At 37.7% G+C, this 15,460-nt stretch overlaps 2 protein-coding genes across 9 annotated transcripts; one reads left to right on the top strand and one right to left on the bottom strand.

Moving 5' to 3' along the window:
* Window positions 1–8: 8 nt before the first annotated feature.
* On the top strand, window positions 9–9,154 carry MITD1 (microtubule interacting and trafficking domain containing 1). Of its 6 annotated transcripts, XM_087967150.1 has the most exons (9): window positions 9–81; window positions 268–426; window positions 3,194–3,295; window positions 3,383–3,519; window positions 3,600–3,686; window positions 4,570–4,685; window positions 5,490–5,550; window positions 5,631–5,755; window positions 7,503–7,718. In XM_087967150.1, the coding sequence occupies exons 2-8, from the start codon at window positions 306–308 to the stop codon at window positions 5,724–5,726; spliced, it is 720 nt and encodes a 239-aa protein (XP_087823276.1). In that variant the 5' UTR covers window positions 9–81; window positions 268–305; the 3' UTR covers window positions 5,727–5,755; window positions 7,503–7,718. The 6 variants fall into 6 exon arrangements, with proteins under 6 accessions (XP_087823276.1, XP_026522590.1, XP_087823274.1 ...); XM_026666805.2 differs by having other exon boundaries at window positions 5,631–7,718; XM_087967148.1 differs by lacking the exon at window positions 9–81 and having other exon boundaries at window positions 159–426.
* LIPT1 (lipoyltransferase 1) lies at window positions 7,845–11,039 on the bottom strand. 3 transcript variants are annotated; one of them, XM_087967146.1, is made up of 3 exons: window positions 10,829–10,915; window positions 10,067–10,190; window positions 7,845–9,688 (listed from the first exon to the last, which is right to left on the bottom strand). In XM_087967146.1, the coding sequence occupies exon 3, from the start codon at window positions 9,482–9,484 to the stop codon at window positions 8,366–8,368; it is 1,119 nt and encodes a 372-aa protein (XP_087823272.1). In that variant the 5' UTR covers window positions 9,485–9,688; window positions 10,067–10,190; window positions 10,829–10,915; the 3' UTR covers window positions 7,845–8,365. The 3 variants fall into 3 exon arrangements, with proteins under 3 accessions (XP_087823272.1, XP_087823273.1, XP_026522594.1); XM_087967147.1 differs by lacking the exon at window positions 10,067–10,190 and having other exon boundaries at window positions 10,825–11,039; XM_026666809.2 differs by lacking the exon at window positions 10,067–10,190 and having other exon boundaries at window positions 10,829–11,039.
* Between the last annotated feature and the right edge of the window lie 4,421 nt (window positions 11,040–15,460).

Raw genomic sequence — 15,460 nt, 5'->3', positions numbered from 1 at the left:
GTGAGCAGAAAAGGGCGGGGCAATCCCGCCTCTTTTCCATTTTTTGTTTGGCGGGTCGGATGGACATCTTCGCTTTTGCAGGTTTGCAGGGCTGGGCACGGGCTGTTGCATTTGGGGCGGCCCTCCGCAGAGGAAAGTGTCGTGACTCGTGCCGGGCATCGCTGGCTGATTGACATCAGTCAATCAATCAGACAAGAGCTGGAAGGGACCTTGGAGGTCTTCTAGTCCAACTCCCTGCTTAAGCAGGAGACCCTTGTACAATTTCAGATAAGTGACAATAATGTATTAGACACACATCCACAAACATGGAGGATTCGGCGGCGACGGTGCTGAAGCGAGCGGTGGAACTGGATTCGGCTTCGCGTTTCCAGGAGTCGCTGATTTGCTACCAGGAAGGGATCGATCTCCTCCTTAGTGTGCTGAAAGGTGAGAGTTTCGTCTTCCCACCCCTGAACCAGGAGATGAACTGGCTTGTGCGGTGCCACATTTCACCAATCGTAGTAAATCGGAAAAAGAATTTTGCTTGCCTTGTGCTTAGCCAGAGATGGATTGCATATGAACGCGGAAATCCTAATTGTAAGGGATCTTTATCGCTGAAGGGAGAAGTTCTGCATTTGATTTGTTCACCTTGCTTAGTATTTAAAAGTTTGCAGGATTTAATGCAAAAGGTGTACTTTCACCACCTATAGAACTGGGCTGGATCAAAATATAGCTGCCCTGTATTTGTTTAGGAACGGTGGATGGTCCACTCCCTGCATCCTGCTTTAAGTAATTCAGATTGTAAATTTGTAATATGCTTGTGCTGGGATGGATCCCTTTCCGATTCTGGTTTCCCTAGAAATATTCTCTGAAGTGTGTTATTTTAGACTCTCAGACATGTCTGCTCCCATAGTTGTACTGTAAATTTTGTAAAATATAATGGGAAATAGCCTGAAGCTTAATCATTAATTCAAATAAATTAAGATGGTGTACTTTTTAAGTAGAAATTACTGTATAGTGTTCCTTAAGTCCACATTCTGGCTCCGGTGAATTTTAATAACTACTTGAAACCATTGGGAAAGGTTTCAAACTGAATGAATGTTGAGGAAACAAGTTTCAGAGATGGAAAGCTTTTCTATACTTACAGATTTTGATCTTCTGTTTTCTCAGACTGAGATAATAAGTACAAAATTCAACCATGGAGGATAGATACTCCAATTGCATCCTTTCCTGGAAGAAAATTACCAGTGGTAATTGTGATCAGGAATGGTTGCTAAGTCAAGGAACACCATCTTGTAATTGTGCTTATCTGTGATAGAAATTCCAGCACTTCCAGTTACTGTCCTTAGATAAACTCAGCATCCCTACTCTTGGCATCCCACTCTCATGCAATTGCCATTTGCAAGCCTATGCCTGATTCCTCACTGACTTTGTTGGAAGCCAACAGTGAAGGTCTCAAATGCTGATCATGTGGCTGTGGGATGTCGTGACATTGCAATTTTGAGGTGGTTACCATGTGTCTGAATTGCGATCATAGGACCATGGGGATGCTACAGTGGTTGCAATTACAATGACCTGTCATAGATCCCCCTCATTCAGTGCTATTGTAACTTTGAACAGTTGCTGAAAAATTGGACATTAAGTGAAGGACTACCTGTATTGTATTGAAAATGCCATGTGTTATTTGGCTACTACAGCTATTATCTCCATCTATGATTTCTCATATCAGATTAACTTAGAAAATTCACATTAAGTTGCCATGGAATCTTACATCCTTACTCTTCTCACTGTGGTTGTTAAATGAAGCATAGGATGCTTCAGGGACCCAGAGGAGGCCTAGTATAACAGGGATCCCCAACCTTTTCGACGCCGCGGCCCGGTTCCGGCGTCAGCTGGGCACTGCGCCCGGTTCGGCGTCAGCTGGGCGCCGCCATCTTTTGACGAAAAATCACTTCCGGTGGCGTCACGGAAGTGATTTTTCGTCAAATGGCGGCGCCAGCGTTCTGGTGAGCTTTTTCGGGTAGAAATGGCTTTCTACCCGGAAAAGCTCACCGCAACTAGGCGCCGCCATCTTTTTGACGAAAAATTGCTTTTTACCAAAAAGATGGCGGCGCCCAGCAACCAGCGGCCCGGTAAGGCTTGTTCCGCGGCCGGTACCGGTCCGCGGACCGGCGGTTGGGGACCCCTGTAGTATAAGACCTGCCCTGGGTCTGCCAAAGTCTCCCCTACTCCTGAGATATCTCATGTTCCCCTTTCTAACCTTCAGAGTCCCATCAGGCCTCAAGCCTGCTTCCCATACCACTGGGGCCCAAACTCTCCTCATTTAGTGTCAGCCATCATGCACTTACCTTTCAAAGAGGTTCAAGTTAGGGAAGTAAAGTAAGCTGCTCCATTACTGGGCTGCACAATGTGATTAAGAAGCTGCCATTTTCTAAGTAGCTGCAATTCAATGCAGCCTCTTGGAAAATTAGAGGCTGCTTCCACAATCATACTGCATGGCCCAGCAATAGAATGGTATGGAGTCCTTTCTTAACCTGAGCTCTGCAGTATTCCACAACATAGTGGAACACTGCAGAGCTTGGGTTAGGGGAGCAAAGCTTTGTGGATGGGCTGTGTGGTGCAACACCAAGCAGCCATAATTCAATATCAATTCAATGTATGAGAACATACATTCCTCTGAAGGAAAAAGCTTCTATTATACGTTTTTAGAAAGGATACTGATCACGTTATTTTCTTAATAAGATCTCAAAACACATATTCTTATCCCTTACTTATGATCATTCATTTAACCATTTTTAAATGAACAGTCATATGAGGATGACCCCTGTAAAGTTTCAGTGGCCTTGGAGAAAGTGACTTACAACCTGTACTTACACTTGTGGTGACCATCATATCACAACTGCAGTCGCATGATTGCAGATCAGGCACTTGGCAACCGGTTTGCATTTACAGCCAGTTGCAGCTTCCTGTGATCACATTATCACAATTTGCAACTTTTTTTGCCAATGGGAAAAGGCATTGAAGCAGGATTTGCTTGATATCGCAGAATCATGTCCCACTCAACTTACGACTACAATGACTTACAATGGAACTTTTGGTCTCTGTTGTTGTCATAAGTCAAGGACTACCTGTACTTTCAACTGCCCTGAAAAAATGGGTGGGCAGTTGAAAATACAGGTATCCTTTTTCATTTTTTCATATCTTCTATTCGCAGCTACAAAGGATGCAAAGAAAAAGGCTTACTACAGAGACAAAATATCAAGTTACATGAACAGAGCGGAAGACATTAAAAAATGTGTTGTGAAGGAAAAAGAAGGTATGAAGTTACAATGGAAGATCTTTTTAATTCAACCATAATTGTAATGAGGTACGATGCTTAGTGAAAGTTTGTTCTTGTACTTAGATGGGAAATGCCACAAACAAATAAAAATCGAAGAGAATAGCAAAGGATTCAGCTATGAAAAACTGTTCCAAGAGTATCTAAATGAAACTGTTACAGAGGTTTGGGTTGAGGATCCTTATATTCGCCAAACCCATCAGGTGAGATAGCGGTGCTGCATTTAATCAAGACATTTTGCCCTTTTCCATCTGAAAAATTAATCCTGTTTAATTTTCTATAGTTGTACAACTTCTTAAGATTCTGTGAAATGCTTGTTAAAGGACCATGCAGAATGAAAACTATACACCTACTTACATCTCATGAAGAAGTAAGTATTTATGACTGTAATCATATTACAAAATTTAATATGAATTCTTAAATTATTTAGGATTGCATAAATGTCCTCTTACTTAGAGTAAGAGTAAATACATTTGCTGAATGGAAGTATTGTTGCAATCACCATGATTAGAATACAGAAAACAATTTTTATTCTGTAAATAATATTCTATATCACATTTTGGGTCAGAAAAGAAATTGATTGAAAAATCATTTTGTGGATGAAAAAGATTGCTATCACTTACATTAAAATTAAATACTTCTTGTATTAATGGAGATAGTTTTGCTTTGGGATAAGAATAGTTTTAAAAATAGCTTAATGTAGGTATTTTTTACAGTAAGATAATATCAACTTTAAATTGGTAATTAGAAATTTTTTTAGTTTTCAGTTCAATATTTTATGTTTATTGTAGCAGTTCCTCAAAGTTTCATTCCGGTATCTACAAGAAATGTCAAGAATTTTACTAAGTACCTTTTGCATATAAGTTTATGCCCTATCGCTGAGATACAGTTTTGCTACCCTTTCTATTGTATTAGTGCTTTACTAATTAATTCTGAAAATCTGTATTGTAGGAGATGGCAGGAATCATCTTCCTCTGATTTTTCCACCAGCCTCTGAGGCCTACAGTTTCTACATTTTTATGTATGGCTTCTGTGTCATGGAATCAGGGTTTTCTTACAAGTCATCCATCATTTACCCAGAAAAATAATTGGTACAGGCTTCTCTTCATTAGATAATTTATAAGTTTTGATTGAAAACAATGTTAATGTGGCCTACATTAATGTAATTAAAAATAGCAACGTTTTTCAGAGAATTCTGAATCGACAAGGTTTCAATTGTCTATTCAAGTTTAAATTATAAAATGTCTTAACAGGGTCATGGAAAGAGTCAACAGATGGGTTCCTTAGAAGAAATACAACGGTCTCTAAGGGATTTTGGCATTACACTGGATATATCATACTCCTCTTCAATACATGATCGAGAAATTAGGTTGGTGATATGTAAACACTGTATAGTAAATAAAAATATAATGTACTAAAGGTTGGTTAATATTGTGCTTTCCAAAATATCGATAGACAGTAGGTGTCTAGGCATAAGGGATTCAGAAATATTTCTACAATTTCTGTTAATTGAAAGAATGTAAACAAAACATAATGAGCTTAAAAATAAAGCATGAATCCCCAACTTCAGCTTTGTTTACAAGAATGCCCCAACCCATTTTGTAATACTGGGGCATCCTGGGGGTTGACATAGAAAACTGCACAAGTTTGTTTTCTTGTACATAGTAGGATTTGGAATGCAAATACAGTATAGTACTGTATCTTTTTGCTGCCATAGCCTTCCATGGGCAGTAATTCTGTGAGAGCACCCATGACATGCTCACAAAATTCCAAATGGGTTTAGATTTAAAATGTGTGTCTGCCCTTTATTAACAAATTTGTGTTTGTGGGTGTGTGTCTAATGCATGATTATTAAAGGTTTTCAGATCTATCAAAACAGAAAGACAGATTTCAAGTGAGTTATCACGATGCTGCTTTAATAGTATTTGGCAGTCAGCGTTCATGTGAAAAAATATTTTTCTCTCTCAATATATATGTATGTGGCTGAGTAAAAAATAGCTGTGCCTAGGATAGGCCAGATTTCCAAACTGAAATCTAATGTTAATCTTATTAATTTTAAAAGGCAATTAAAATATCTTTTAAATACTTTTCCTGAATTATCTGCAAACATACAAACGACATTGCCATTTTTATATTTTTGAACATTATGTTTCTTTATTCTTGTATTTAAAAGATTCAACAATGGATGGATGTTTAAAATCGGAAGAGGCCTTGATTATTTTAAAAAACCACAGGTAAGGGATTTTGTTTTTGTTTTCTTTTTTTTAAACAGAATTCCTGAATTGTTTGCTAAGGAAAAAAAAACTTTTTATAGGGTCGTTTTTGTCTTGGATATTGTGATTTTGATTTGAGACCTTGTAATGAAACTACTGTGGATATCTTTCACAATAACTACACAAAGAAGACGTGATTTCTTCTGAAACCACTCCTGTTTTCTAGGTAAAATCCTTGCCAAGATGTATATTTAATATGCTTTTTTATAAAATAAATTGTTGTTTAAGCAAAAATGTTTAACTCAAGTTAATTTTAAAAGAGGCTTCAACAGTTAAATTTTGCTTAAAGGAAAATCAGTATTCTTACCTTAATTAACATCAAGTAAAATATTGGAAGAATAATTAAATTAAAACAAACTACTGAATATATCTTTAAAATGCAATGACTGGAGTCACTATTTTATACAAATAGCTGAAATAAACCTTGGTACAGATACAGGTTCATTCAAAGTTATGACAGCACTGAACAAATGGTTTCCTCATAGTTTAGCTGTTGCAGTGTCCCCACAGTCATGATTGCCATTTGGGTACTTGACGCGCTGCTTGGGATTATGTTGTCTCAAGGACTGTGGTCATGTAATTGTGATTTCCAATGTTCCCTACCAACTTCCCACAAACAAAGTCACTGAGAAAGCTGGCTGGAAGTTGTGGTCATGTGAAATGCTTGTTTAGTGATCATTTTATGCAGCCCTGCAAAACTGTTGTTCCACTTTATTACTGCATCACTTAGCAATAGCAATTCCAATCATAAGCCAAGAACTTTTGAATTTAGCAGTCTAAAAAACAGAGCTAACTACAGTCTCTTCAAGTTATATGAAGCTATTGCAAATAGAAAAAAAAGGTCCCTGACAAATTATTTGAACATTAGAGGATGCTCAATGGAGAGGATTTTTGGACAGTTATACAGCAGTCACTTAGGTCATATAGCATGCTGATATTGTGATGACCCGTGGCGTGGCACAAAGGCAACAAAGTCAGTTAATCAATAAGTCCCTTTATTAGCTCCAACTTTGCCCACAATGTCCTGGTTACCTTCTGGCTGGAGAAGAACTCTCCCAGGAACCGCCTTTAACTGGAGAGAATCAAATCCAAAATGTGGTCAACAAAAACTGTAACTATAAGTACAATCAAGACAAAATGAGGTAATTATTTTGGCAGGGCAGGAGCAAGAATTCCAGATGTGAAGGCATGGCAAAACTCAACACAGTTGGAAAGAGGCCCAGGAACACAGATAAGCAAAGTCAACACAAGATAAATTCACATTTGCTCCCAGCAACTGCCGCATGCAGCCTGCATTTCTTTTAAACTTTCATTCCCAGTTGTGGCTAATGAAGGGAATCAGGGCACTTTCCTCCCGCATAAACCACGCAACCCATGTTGCTCTCTTCTCTGTTTCTCCCTGCATGCCCTAGGATGAAGAGGGGGCAGGCCTGGGTCTTCCTCTGAACTCCCTCTCCCTTGTTCTATCTCTCCCCTGCTCTGCCCAGCCGGACTTTGCCCTCCCATCCCCAGTTTCCTCCACAGCCAACCGAGCCACACTCCCTGTCAGCTGTTTGTCTTCCTCCTTGGATTCAGACTCTGACAGGGGCATGACAGATATACTTTGAACAATAGGAGTCCACCTGCTTTTTTTTTTTTTTTTTTGCAAAAACCATGCCACTACCACAAACCTGTCTGTTCAGCCAACATGGAAGAAAATTACACCATGGCCAGCTAGCTGAGCTATGTATTGGCTGAGAGCGTAATAGTGAACCACATCTTCTGAACTTTCAAAATATTGTACATGCTTGCAATTTACAGCTCATATTTCATCTATGGGTTCTTTAAAGAACCTTCCTAGTCTTGATGTGCCATTCCTAAAACCTTCTTTGTAACATGCATGTTCTTTTAATTAATTTTTTTTCTCTCCTCAGAATTATTAGGTGATACTGATATTTTGGAATCAAATAAATGATCAAAACTAAACATCTGATCCAGTATGTCATGGATTTCATTTCTTGAACTCTTGTCCTTTTGAATGTTAGTGGGTTTTTTATAATATTGTATTATTATTATTACAGTTATAATTTATATACCTTTTCATTTTTTATGTCAATAAATTTGAATTAATAAAAAGTAAGAATATAGACCTTTTGGGATTATGGCTTGGTTTTTTAAAAATGTACTTTTCACCCCATACAGATCTTCTGTTCTTACTAGAATGGTGAAGTAAGAACTAGTGAAAAGTAATTTAAAGTAAAAGAAGCCAAACAACCTTTAACAAGGTTGTTAACATGTCATTTATTAGATTTATTTGCTGCCTATTTCACCTTGAGTCGAATCTTATCCAGCACAGAAAACAGGGAGAACAAATCATATTTCAAATTTTGTTGATTAGAACAGGAGTAATGTTTCATGTCAGTTCAAATATGGCATTAGTTGGGTGTTTGGACTAGTAATATGTATATTGAATATGAAAATTGTTATTTATAGCTTTCCTTCCACATTTTTGCTCACCCAAGTGTATTATTATTCTTATAATTGCATTCTTGATTTCAACACTATAGTAAGTTACTTCAAGTTCCATTAAACTCAATGGAGTTCACATTTGAGTAGATAATGACTGCAGTATCAATTAACTACCTCCTCTAAAAAAGGAACTTTATATTCAAATGTTATTTTTGTTCAGTTATTATGTAACATTAAATTTACATTCACCGAACTCTTCTAACATCATAACAATCTTGTATTATAAAACTACTAATTTGATATCCAAGAATCCAGTTCATCACATAAGTTACATTAATGTTACAATCTTCTCACATAAGATATGCAATTTGCTGTGTAATGTAGAATCTGCCCAAGTTCGCAGCAAAGCAGTTGCCAGAGCAGTGTTTTCATTTGGGCAAAACTTGTTGCCAATCAGGCTGTTCCCGAGTTCCACACATACATCCAGTGGCAGCCAGTTCTGAGGCACATCTATTTGGCAAGTTTCAATGTTACCATTCTTTATATCCATACTTATCTGAATTTCAACATTGGATTCCTCATGACCTATATTAAAAGATGTGATGATTTTGAACTTTGGTGTTTTTCCATATAGCCAATTCCAGGCTTTTAGTTCTATGGCTTTATTGTTAATTCCAGGGAATTCTGTTTCATTGGCTGGATTTATGACATGGATATGGTTTTCTATGTGATGATGTGAAGCATATTCGCCAGCAATGGCTTCCATAAGCATTTCACAAGTTAATGTGGGATCTTCTTCATAGAGATTTCTCACTAATGCAGGCACACTTGGTGTGGCATTACTTTGGATTCCACTGTTAGGAGTCTTTAACACAGATGTTAGAACCAATTTATCAGTGCTGCATAACAAAGTGCAGTGGTGATAAGCAGCTGTTCTTCCTAATTTTGCAGCAGTTCCTGAAATTTTAAAGATTTTGTTTAACAAGAGATCATATCTTTCAGTAGCCTGAACATCTAGCTGGGGTCGCAGGGACTTCAAAGCTTTAACAACCAGTTTTAAATTTTCAATTCTTTCATATTTTTTTCTGTCAGTGAAAAAAGTCAGATTAATGTTGCCTTTGTCGTGGTAAACTGCACCTCCTCCGCTTCGTCTTCGAGCAAGCTTTACACCCTTCTGCCTCATGACTCCAAGGTTACATTCCTGCCAGGGATTCTGATGCCGACCAATCACTACAGCAGAAGAATTTCTCCAGAGGAGAAGAACATGTCTCTTCTCTAAATCCATGTTATCATGGATCCAATCCTCTAATGCTAAATTCTGGTAAACATCCTGAGACACAGACTGTAGGATAAGCCCTTTTTCTTTTGTACTTTTGAAGCCAGCAGCTGGAACTTTGAGGACACAATATAATGGGAAACATTTCTTCCATGAGAACTGGATTATCATGTTTTAAAGAAATAAAATAAGCATCAAAAGCAATGGAAGTTTTGGCACTATTCAGAATCTTTCAAGCCATTGGTTCAATGGTGAACTTTTTTCTTTTTAGAAACACAGTTTTAGATTGTTTTAATATTCCTTCTTTTTGGTAGGTAGCTGCAACCTTTAAATCAGTGAATTTGTAAGATGCTTTTTCAATCAATTGCCGATAACCTATTGGAAAAAAATATTTATTGAAGTTATACCTGACACGTCTCAGTAGTATATACACAAATATCTTCCCACAAATAAATTTATTTGATTAAAATATTAAAATATTAAAACATCTACAACAGGATGAACAAAAATAAACTAAATCATGACACAAATGACTAATATCTGTATAACAATAAAAAAAATAGAAAAATCAGTAAATGACACAACTCAGTAAACATCACTGAAACATTCTAAAAAGCTCAAGTTTTAGTTTATTGTTTTATTTATTTTTATGGCCATGCATCTGAAAGGCTCACAACAAATTCATGAAAATAAAGATTAAACTCTGATGTCTCATTTATCCTCCAATAAACCTTAAGAACTTTCTCCTCTCACCAAGGAGGCGGCTAGCCTGATCTCCACAGGAAGATCATTCCCCAACAACTACATTACCGCTAAGAAGCAGTGCCTTCCAACTTCAGTTCTCACCTTTCTCTTTAGTATATCAGGCTCATACAGGCTGGAAAAGGCAGTTCTGATATAGTCACATTAATACCTTTAAAGTTACCAATTCAACTGCTTTGGGGATGATACAGCAAACAGCCTATTTCCTGACAGTTACGGTTCATCACTCAAATCTGGAGATAATTATGTCTGCCAAACAACTAAAGATGCTAACAAGGTGTACACAGAAACACCCCAGAATGCTCTACAGATACAAATAGGTCATGATACGCTGTAACCTAGTGAATTCTTGAGGGAAAACCGAATAGAAAATGTTGCCTCCCTGCTCCGCTCCATTTTTTTAAAAGTCCCATAATCCACAGTGTATGAAAAGATTGAGCAAAGATAATGGGCGCTGTAGTACAAATACATCTGACGGACAACTACGGGGGCGGGAGGCTTCTTCAAACAAGCCGAAAGGCAGGAGTAAGTTGATCGCAACAATATTTAGCGGAAAACTCTTGGCGAACAATCTTATACAGACATCTAAAGGCGCCTTTTCCCTATATAGAGGACTGCTGCGCCAGGGCACGACACAGCACAGTTTAGGCACCGGAGAAAGCAGGGCTGCAGACCTATGAAGCTTGCACGCTGCAAGGCTCGCCAGACACCCCCATTGTTTTTCGGAGAGCAGAAGGGCAATAACGTACTTACCAGCTCCTCTAGACGGGTCTTTAATCTATTGCAAGTGCGGGAACGTTTTGCCCTCTTGGAACCGCGCGAGACATTCGGAGAGAAAAGGATACGCGCATTTTTACATAGAGACAAAGTGTAGAGAACTGCTCCTCCCATTGTTTGGACTCGAAACGTCCCGTTTGCTTAAGACTCTCTCCCCGTTCTTGTTTGGGGGATGGGAAGAGCGAACCTTGAAAATGGGATTGGTGCGGAGAAAAGAGTTACTGATTTATTTATTTTATTTGTTTGTCAAACATGTATGAGAAAACAAGTATGAACATAACATATCAACAGGTATACGTATATACATAATAAACGAGTACGGATAAATGGAACAGTAGGGCAGGGAGGGTAGGCATTTAGAGCTAGCAAAACAACAGCTTTTTAAACATCAGTCGCGAAGGAAAAATGGAGGCAGTCATAAATTATTCCTACCCTTCACGAACCGAAAGTGGGGAATAGATTGACGGGCTATGTAGTACTTTACAAAGCTACAGCAGATTTCTATGGGTAACCCGCTGTTCAAGACTATTAAAGGAACTCGAAAGTCGATGAATAGTGTTACTCTTCCTTGTATTTTTCTCAGATAGTGTGCTTTAAGAAGCACTTCCGTGTTGGAGTTGCTCTTATCAAAGCACTTTCGCGTGGGGATAAAATTAGCACGTGCGTTGATTTCGTCTCTTTTCCTCACTCCCACGTATTGTTGTGTTCGGGTGGTTTGAACTGGAGTTGCAGAAACTGGCTTTCCATTTTTAAATTGATTACAACACATAAATTGCAAAACAGGTTTTATAAGTTTAAAAGTATTTTCTCATTTTAATTTTATAAAACCGTTCATCCCTTGATTGGCAATTTCTATTCTCTGGATGCAATACTGTTGAAGACCATTACAACATATTTTTACTTGAAGTCAAAAGAGTCATCAAACTATATGTACCAATAACAACTCCAAAAACCAGAAAAAATAGATTACCCACAACAATAAGAAAGCTTCAATCCAAAACGAGATCACTTTGGTGGAAAAACAAATCTGGTCAGTTGCCAACTTCAAAAGCCAATACAAAAATTTATGCCACCAGATAAAGACTGAGTGCACCAATTATCACATTAAACAAGAGGAAAACCTTCTACGCACCAATTCCACCCATGCTTTCTTCAGTTTTGTAAACAACAAACTAAAAGATTCGAGGTCCATCCCACCCTGAAAGGACCTAATGGTAAAGACTGCAACAACGACACTATTAATGCCAACCTCTAACACATTCTTTGGCTCAGTATTTGTAAACAGCAAAGGATCATGCCCAATATTTCCTAGTCGAACCACAGGCAACTACAATAATCTAATACATATCAATTTTACAGTAGACAATGTTGAAAAGCACTACCCAATCTAAAACCATCTCTATCTATTGGACCGGACGGAATATGTGCCTACTTCTTAAAAAAGCTATCCACTGCCATAGCCGAACCTCTAAGCATAATCTTTTGAAAGATCTTTCAGGACCAGCTTCTTGCCAAAACTATGGTCACAAGCCACGGTCATCCCTATCTTCAAAAAGGAGACCCCAACCTAGATGAAAATTACAGACCAATCTCTTTATGCTGCATCACCTCTAAAGTCGTGGAATCAATTATTAACCAATCCATTATCTTCCACTTAGAGACAAACAACCTACTCTCTAATAAACAATTTGGTTTCAGAAAAAAACTATCCTGCAATCTGCAACTCTTAACACTGCAAAAACATATGGACTACACAACTAGATCAGGGCAAAGCAATAGACGCAATCTACATAGACTTCTGTAAAGTCTTTGATTCAGTGGTACACGACAAACTACTCCTAAAACTAAAATCTTACAGTATCTCGGGACACCTGCATAACTGGATAGAAGCATTCCTGTCAAACAGACAACAAATGGTCAAAATTGGGAGCGTCCTATCAAATTCTGTACCTGTCAACAGTGGTGTCCCCCAAGGCAGTGTTCTAGGACCAACTCTCTTCATACTCTACATAAATGACCTCTGTGATCATATTAAGAGCAACTGCGTTCTCTTTGCTGATGATGTAAAGCTATTCAACACCACTGACAATGCTGCTACCCTTCAAAAAAACCTCGATTATGTATCAGAATGGTCAAACAAATGGCAACTTCAAATCTCAACAAATAAATGCTCTGTCTTACATATTGGCCAAAAAAAATCAAAAAATAAAATACAGGCTGAATAGTCAAGACCTTGTTGATGATCCAAACTCTGTCAAGGATCTTGGAGTACTCATCTCAAATGATCTAAGTGCTAGAGCCCACTGTAACTACATAGCCAAAAAGGCATTAAAAGTTGTTAACCTCATCTTACGTAGCTTTTTCTCTGGTAATATTACACTACTAACTAGAGCATACAAAACATTTGCTAGACCAATACTCGAATACAACTCATCAGTCTGGAACCCACATTATGTATCTGATATTAACACAGTTGAGAAAGTCCAGAAATATTTCATAAGAAGAGTTCTCCACTCCTCTACTCGTTGCAGAATACCTTATGCCACCAGACTTGAAATTCTAGACCTAGAAAACCTAGAACTACGCCGCCTTCAGTCTGATCTTAGTATATAAAATCATACATTGCAATGTCCTACCTGTCAATACTTCAGCTTCAACCATAACAACACAAGAGCAAACAATCGATACAAACTCAAGGTTAATCACACCAAACTTGATTGCAGGAAATACAACTTCAGCAACAGAGTGGTCAATGTCTGAAATACTCTACCTGACTCTCTGGTTTCTTCCCCAAACCCCAAAATCTTTAACCTTAGACTTTCTACTATTGACCTCACCCCTTTCCTAAATGGTCTGTTGGGGGCATGCATAAGCGCACCAACGTGCCTACTGTCCCTGTCCTATTCTTTCTTTTATTTTTCTTATATGTATCCATGTATTCATAACTATGTTTTTACTTATACCTATTATCTTGTAAGCAACTGACAAACCAAATAAAATAAAAAAAATAAATAAGTAAATACAGCAATGTGTAGTGGGGTTTACTCAGTTAAAAATGTAGGTATGCCCCCACTCCCCTTTTAATCGTTCAATTCTTGGTGACAGTCTGGACCAGCCCTTGCAGTTTTCTTGGCAAGGTTTTTTCCCCCCAGAAATGGTTTGCCGCTGTCTCTTTCCTAGGGCTGAAAAAAAATATCCAGCCCAAGGCAGGACTAGATTCCAGTCTCCCAGTTTCTAGCTTGACGACTTATCCACTACATTAAAATAGCTCTAATATATGCTTTTACTGTATGGTTAAATGTATTTTGAATGTTAGCTCCGTTCTCCATACTCCCTGGTAAAACTGCTTAAGAGTTGTAGCTGCATTTGCATCAGCAGGATTTGAAATGCAGAATAACAAGAGTTGGAAGGGATCTTGGGAGATCTATCTAGTTTAATCCCCTGCTCAAGCAGGAAACCCTAGTACATACTATTTCAGACAGATGCATTCCAATCTCTAAAACCTCCAGTGTTGGAGCACCCACAACTTATGGAGGCAAGTTGTTTCACTAAGTCCTCTGATCAGAAAATATCTCCTTAGTTCTAAGATGCTTCTCTGCTTGATTGGTTTCCATCAGTTGCTTCTATCCTGTCTTTAGGTGCTTTGGAAAATAGGTTGACCTCTTCTTCTTTGTGGTAGCTCCTTAGACATTGGAACACTATCATTTCACATATCACTCAAGAATCACTTATTATACCCTAAATGGTCAATATATTTGTAGCAATGGAGTACAGATAATATATGTCTTGCTCACAATTTTTCAATGAATACACCCGTGGAAATATAAAAGCCAAATGACCCTGCAGATTTCAAGAAAGGCAGAGATACAGCACATGGCGTTGGTTAGCTAACATAAAGATGTACAGTATAATGGAGATATCAAAATATGAGATTTACTTTTCTTGTATTGACATGCCAGAATGGAACATGTTAAAGCTAACAGGTGTCCAGAACTCCATTCTGGGGAACTGAACAGTGAACAAGGAACCACTAAAAGAACTGAAGAGAGAGCTGGAATCAAAATATTTTCTACTGATTTATTTTTACGTTTAAAATTTTTAATATAAACTTTTATATATCTCAGTACTTGGATTGCAGTAGGATATAATTGTAATAAATACAAAGGGAGTCAAAACTGAGATAGTCCACTTTGTTAGCAGATATGGAATGACACCACTTTGTTAGCAGAAAATAAAGCAGAAGAAGAATTTGCAAAGCTACATAGAAAGTAAACTCTGGATTACATAAAATATTGAGACAAAGGTAGTAGCAATCAAAATGCTTAGTACAGTATATTGGACTCATAAATAATTACAATTAAATAACAATAAAATTAAACTTGTATGCTGCTCCATTCCCAACAAATCTGGGCAGCTCATGACAAAGAAATTGCAGTAAGATCAATAAAAATAGAAGTCTGACAAGTCGGATGGAAGATGTTGAAAAAATAATTCAAACAAATAAGCAATTTCAATTTTAGAAAAGATGATAGAATAGGAAGGATATTTCTATGACAACAAACATCAGAAAGGTGAAAGCAATGATTTTTTGTGGAGTATTGTGAAAGT

The sequence above is a fragment of the Notechis scutatus genome, chromosome 5 (genome assembly GCF_049901735.1).
Source record: "Notechis scutatus isolate UNSWTSFEM ecotype Mainland chromosome 5, rNotScu1.2, whole genome shotgun sequence".
NCBI lineage: Eukaryota > Metazoa > Chordata > Lepidosauria > Squamata > Elapidae > Notechis > Notechis scutatus.
This window is presented reverse-complemented; position numbering and strand designations above follow the sequence as displayed.